The 6,651-nt window shown below is 43.7% G+C and overlaps 1 protein-coding gene across 1 annotated transcript in view; it reads left to right on the forward strand.

Annotated features, from left to right (window-relative positions):
• Positions 1-5,913, forward strand: part of TDRD5 (tudor domain containing 5) — a 17,317-nt gene extending 11,404 nt beyond the window's left edge. Inside the window, exons 10-13 of the mRNA XM_035900737.1 lie at positions 22-69; positions 2,073-2,230; positions 4,651-4,867; positions 5,705-5,913. Coding sequence (XP_035756630.1) covers positions 22-69; positions 2,073-2,230; positions 4,651-4,867; positions 5,705-5,913 — 632 coding nt within the window. The remainder of the gene's footprint in view (positions 1-21; positions 70-2,072; positions 2,231-4,650; positions 4,868-5,704) is intronic.
• Positions 5,914-6,651: the final 738 nt, after the last annotated feature.

Here is a 6,651-nt window from a genome sequence, read left to right on the forward strand (position 1 = left end):
AGCAGGAATCTCTAGATGCAGACAGTGAAACAGCAAGCTCAAAGCAGGACGGGGATGAACTGTGTGACCAGGTGGGATTTTGACTGTGGCGTAGCTATCATTCAATGAAATGAGCTCCAGGGATCGGTAGACATGTATTGTTTTAGTTCCTCGCAGTCTTTTGTGGAGTTGTTTTTTTGCTTTTATAAAAGGCAAGTGGAACCATAATATAAAAAGTTACACGTGGACCATTAATTCATCTCTAGCTGCTTGTCGTCTGATCCCTTTGCAGACTTCAGGGAGTCTATGTGCTCAGTGATTTCTCTGAGCTCCCATAAGCACCATAATTTTTCAGTTAGAGAGAGAATGGACTCTCAGAACTCAGGCCAATACCAGATTCCTGAGATCAGTTTGGCTTGGCACTTCCATGTTTTGCATCCACGGGAGCCAAGAAGTGGTGTGTTTTCCTCTCTCACCTCTCAGGCTTGGCAAAGGAAGTGTAGTAACTTGGGGTATCATTTAAATGTGGGAAAAGACCAGAAGAACTAGTGGCATATTATTTGCATTAAGGTTCTTGTTCGTTCTAAAGTTGTCTGAAAGGAAGCCATTTGCAATCCTGATTGTTTTAGGGGGTGAGGTTGTACACATCTACAGTTTTATTAAAAAGATAACTCTAAAGGTGAATGATATCCCGATCTGGATACTGCTTTACACCTTTGATTTCAGAGCATGTTAAAAAGAGGAGCCCTTTGCTATTTAACAGATGGAGGAACTGGTTAACAGAAGGGTTAAGCAGGGAGGAAAACCCAGGTCTTGAGTGCAGTCTAATGTAGTACCGTTAGAAACACCAGGACCACTTGTCTACAGGTGACTTTCTACTCTTCTGTGTTACTTATATGTAGTGTTTTCACGACACATTTTACTACAGGGACCAAAGCACCTTTCAAGTAAATGTCATCTGTTGAAGTGTTAGGCAGTGGGCCTGCTCCAGGGCTGTTTTTCTGAAATTTCTCTGAAATAAGAGTTAAAGCTAGTGTAATATTAGTAATTTGTAAAGCAGTTAGTTTTGTTTTAGCCAACTGCATTTCTGTGCTAGAGAAACTCTATATAAGCTGTATATCTTGGATATTAATGGCCTTGCACTGTCTTACGTTGTCTGAACTGAAGGTCCCAAACCAGCATCTCTATGTATTTGGGAGAAATTAATGTGACTGAGACTGCAAATCTGAGTTTATTGTGAATTTTTTTTTTCACGGAAAAATCTGGTTAACTGTAACAAGATCTCTGTGTGTAAATGTCATACATAGCTGGCAATTTGGAGACCAGAGGAATATAAATGCGTTCAGGTTTTCTCCTGTCTGATTTCAAGGGCCTTGGAATCCTTCTCCAGAAATTGCAGTCCTCTAGATCTCTGTGTAAGACACTAAACATTTTCTTCTCTTCTGTTCTGTTTAGTTGTGCAGAACGATTCCTTCTCTTCCTTGGTGCATCACTAACATGATCATCGATGTCAATTATAAAATTACTCAAAATGTTTTGAACTGGAATGAAATGTGTCTAACATGACAGTTGTTACTGCTTAGCTAGCATTTTCTGGTAACTCCTCTTAAGCAGTGGGGAACTCCCTTTGCATTGTCCAATCTTAGATTTGCCTGGTCAGGATTAACAACATGTGCACCCGCCCTTAAGTGCAAAATGACTGGAAGCTGTGTTGTGTCATCTCTGCTACATTAGGACACTTCTGTCTTCTGAGACATTTTACCCCAGAGCAAGCAATAACCAGAAAACATTGTTTGAATAAAACTGTACTTTCCAAGTGGTAAGTTTTACTGCAGAGGACAGAAGTTGAAGTGACAGTTTCTTGTTCACATTATTTACTCCCCTTCCGTGTTCTCTCTGTCCTTTCCAAGTAGCCCAGATTTCTCCAGGTAGAAATGTTAAAAGTTCTGAGCAGAATGGAAAAGCTCCTTTGCCTTTCTCTCCTTGGTTAATCTCCAAGTGGTGTCATCCGATTGCTCTGTAACTTGCTCCAGTGCATCCTGCTTTCTTCTGCCCACGCTAGCTGTACCTTTCCTTGCTTTGTCTATCTCCTTAACAATGGCATCTGTCTGCTAAGGAGACACAGAATGATGTGCAGCCACTTTTGAATGAAGTGAGTGACCCAAGGACAAGTGACCCAAGTGACCAAGACCCTGAACTTGCACAGGAGGATGCAAATGAAACTCTTGCAGAGCTTATGGCAGTGGTTAAGGTAAGGGCGTTTTTCTTAGCTATTGCTGTTGGGAGGGGTTGTTCTTGTTTTTAGATTATTTGAATAACCCTTTGATTGCTTTGACATGTATTTTTTTAAAAGCGACTGACAAAGAAATAATGACTGGCTATTAGCATGGGCTCAGAGCTGCGCATTTTCCTCTTTGCTGTTGTTTCTGGTGTTATTGATGATATACTTGTGCTCCGCTGGCATGTCAAGGTATTGTGGAAACAAGACTGACCCTTTCAGCACTTTAAAGCTCAAACCCATCCCTTCTTCACTCCTCTACTTCCACTCCATTCACAGTCCTGAGGGTTATGGGGAGTGACCAGGAGTTGTTGTGAGGCTACTCTGGATCACGCAGGCTTCTCTTCTTGAGTTAAAGGGTGGGTTTGAGAGGGTTGTGTTTTGGGCTGTGATTTGAGGCATTATGTGGCGCTGGTATTCTGAGTTTGCTTCTTAAACAGTGATTAATGATGAGGACCCGCAGCATGGCATTTTGCAAACGCTCCACTCTGGGTTCAGCGGGAAGCCAGTATCACTCAGGATTTGTTGAGCTGCAGAACGCATTGTAGAGCTGGAAATGGGAGTGTGCCTACAAAGTTTTGGACAACCACAGCTCCTTATACATCTGGAGGTTGATAGTGGCTGAGACAAAGCACTTTCTAGAAGGATGAGGGGGAAAGCTGGAAAAATTGTTGACTCTGGAGGACATTACCTGAAAGGGATGGAGAGAAAGCAAGCTGGGAAAAAGGATCTTGAGGGAATGAGAGAAGAGGAAAGTTTCTGGTGGCGAGTGAGGGGAGAAAGTGTGATGAGATGAGGTGGAGACAGATGGGTAAAAAGTGATAGGATCCGTGTGAGCTGGCTTAAATGCTCCCTTGCAAATACTAAACTATGTGAGTTTCAAAGCATAGGAATTTCCTAACCAGATCAGAGAAATGTTGGGCATGTTTTTTGTCCCTGGTTGTGATCTCTGTTGCAGTCTTAGAAGAAGTGACAAGAATTTCTATTAAGGAAGACTGTGGGATGAAAAAATAATCCTGCCTATAGACATTAGGGGGGCAAAGAATGCATCAGTCAGCTAGTTATGAGGACAGACAGGAAGACTTCCTTTCTCTGATTCCTGCTCATCTCTTGGCCTCAGGGTTTTGTGGCACTTGGAGCTTCACCAAGTGGTATTCCCTCCTTCCCAGTTTTCACTGCTCATGTTTTCCTTTTCAGTGGTAGTGTTCTTAGTCGTGTGAATCGGGAAGAAGAGTAGATACTGCCTTGCTTCCTGCCCCTCACAGCACTCTCTAGGATATCCTGTCTCATTTGCCTCTTCTGTAAACTGACCAGCCTCTTTCTCCTTTACCCTGGAGTGGCAGTGAAACTGCCTGTCCCCCAACAAGTATAGTGTGGGTGGCAAGAGGAGGAGAGAATCATCTTTTAACCCTGTTCTTTTTGTTGTCGTAACACTGGTTTTTACTGCATGTTAGGCAGAGGTTTTCAGTGGGCTGGTGGTATCAAGCTGAGTAGTTGGTTAATTGGACTCCAGTGATGCCTGTCATTCAAATTATTCTGTCCTGGCATCCTGTCAGCACTGAATATCTGCTACCCAGCCATGCAGCTCTCCTTGCTGCTTCAGGAGCACCTCATGGTCCCCTTGTGGGAGCCGATTTAAATTGCTTAAATCTGCTTGCGTAAATACAGTTATTTTGTTCTGGGCTAATCCTCTGAACACACTCTCACCAGTGGGTGAAGCACCTCTGGATGGTGATTCACCCCTTCTGAAGATGGATGCCTTTCTTCTGCTGCCTTGACAACAGAAGAAACATAGAGAGCAAGCACCTAATTTTTGAACAGCTACGGTTGGGCAAGGTGAATTGCTGCTTGTCAGTCCTTTCACTGTGTTTCTCCTCCATGCTGAATTAACAAATACATACTGGCTCTAGTCCCTTTCTGTGGCTGAGACATGGGAGATCATCCCTGGAACTTAAATTAAATTTGTATTCTTGAGCAAAAATGCAGAGGGACTTCCTCTGACTTGATTCCCACTCCCTTGCGGAAACTCCCTCCATCATTACTATCATTTGTTCTGCGTGGGGCTGCTTAGAGATGAGCCAGCTGTTAATCTTTCCTAAGACATGGTGATTTGTATCTTGTAATAATCTGTCACTCTTTTCAGCTTGCTGTGCAGGAAAAGCTGCCCTTTGGCCAAGGTTGTGAGTAACTATTTTTTTGGGGGGGGTGGTGGATTTTCTTTTTTTTGGTGTGTTGTGTTTTGGGTTTTTTTTTGGTTTTTTTTTTTTTTTAATCATCCAGTTGCTGACATTCCAGTTCTTTGTGGACTTTGAGAGATAATAAAAGATCAGGGCACCTAATGAACTGAGTGTGTGCTAATCACACCCTCCTGAGTTTTTTATATACATTTGCAGACACAGCATTCTCTCGGAGAGTCCTCAATGCCTGCTGTCTTACTCAAGTCAGTGGAAGACTTTTACACCTCCTTTATCTACTCCAAGCAACCAGCAGAAATGAGCCAAGATGACCCTGATCAGATAGAAAGATTTTCCAACATGGCCCAACTTCGTGAAGCTGTACATCCCTCTGTTCTACTTATGGCATTACCGTTTATGCTGGACAACCATAACAGTACGAATAGATTTGTCAGTAAAATTTAACACAGCAGAAAGCTGAGCAGTCTCTTACTGTGCTATGAGTCTTGCAGTCATTCTTGGGTTTCCTAGGGCTGGTGCTGCTGCTTTGCTAGAGATGATGAAAATGTTGGTGTTTCTGTGGGATGGAGATGCGACAATAGTAAATGGCTGGGTGCAATGCATCGGTTTGACCTTTGTGCAGCAAAATGGTTTTCTAAATGTTTAGTGGGAACAAATGAATTGAGGGCTATTTGTCTCTGATTTTTGTTGTCTTTCTAGACTTTCTGCTGCTTTCATGCAGAAGTCTTTGTTTCTCCACTCCATACGTTAGCCTGTGTTCATTTCGTACTGAGAGTCTCTCAATCTCCCAACCATAAGGGTCAAAAGCTTTGGGTTGTGTGGTTTTTTTTTTTTCTAACCTTGTAAGGTCCCTGTGTGGGTGTTCATCTTCCATCTTCCAAATGATGAAAGAATTTACAACACCCATGTGAGAGTTGCCCACAGTTTATGAGGAAGATTGACTTCCCAAAGACAGCGCCTGTTTGTGCCTTGGAACAGAGCTGTCTGCCGTCTGTCTGGAGTGGAGGCCCAGTTCTCCAGACAGGAGGAGCTCAATTCACATCTGGTTTCCCACCTCTGGGGAAACAGGGGTCAGCACTGGGAGTGGAGGGGGAGAGGCTCTCAGATTGGACTCATCAGATAGGTGTACAGTAGAAAGTCCTCTTGCCACGACCTGCTAAGGTCCAGGCAAAAGAGATTTCAATCTAAACTGGAGCTCTAAGAGTTGCCAATGTAGATGCCATCTTTCTTTTCTGTGTCCCTCCTTATGCAGATGAAGAGAAAATTATGAAGATGAAGAACAAAGACCTTCCTGGGAGTCTTGCAGTTGGCATGTGGAATGCCAGGGGGCTGTCTGACCAAGGGCCGTCTCAGAAACTGTATGTCCCTCCTACCACTCTGTCTGCAGTGTTAGCAGCTGCACGCTTAGCCACTTGCAGCGACTACTTCCAGTGGCTTCCCAGCCTGAGGAAGAAGGAGTGAGAAGAGGGGAGAAGCTGGAGCAGCTGCCGAGGAAGGCTGCCTAGAGCAGCAAATGCCCTCTGTGTGAACGTGCTGTCATTTTCTTTGTTCAGAAATGTTTAATCCCTTGAAAAACATGGAGCCTGACATCATCCCAGAAGTGCCTGGTATATGTGGGCACTTTTACTTGCAGGAAAATAGTTTGAGTTTGTTATACTGATTTATTGCGCTTTAATGTAATGGTTCAGGAGAACACTGTGTTGTATATCCTTTAAGTTTAGGAGAGGGAAACTGGCTATCTATCCCTCTCTCAGTATACGAGCATTTTTGACATTGTGCAGGGAGGTGGTTTTGGTTTTTAACACCATGGATGCTCTAAGCACCCCTTGCTATTAGAGGTGGTTGTGTCCCAGCTCAGGCCTCAATCCGTGTTAAGTGCTCGTAACTTGCAAAAGAAACCTCTTTCCCCAAGAAAAAGACACTGATTTGTTGATGAATTAGGTTGCCAGGCATACGAAGCATCAGGAATCCATGTTACAGATATCAAATGAGATCTATAAAGAATCCAGTGAGGGAAAGCTTGAAGCTTGACGTTGGCCATGTTTATGTAGCTCCCCGCCTGTGGCAAGAAATCCTCTTGGGTTTGAGTTCATTAATGCGGAGAAAAGCTGTGAAAATAGAAATGCTCTGGTTATGAATGCTGGCATTCAGCTGGTTTGGTGGTGCCTAGACTGCTCCTCAGGGCTTCAGGGGCTGCTC

This window comes from Egretta garzetta, unplaced genomic scaffold (genome assembly GCF_000687185.1).
Source record: "Egretta garzetta isolate BGI_Z169 unplaced genomic scaffold, ASM68718v1 scaffold598, whole genome shotgun sequence".
Classification (NCBI taxonomy): domain Eukaryota; kingdom Metazoa; phylum Chordata; class Aves; order Pelecaniformes; family Ardeidae; genus Egretta; species Egretta garzetta.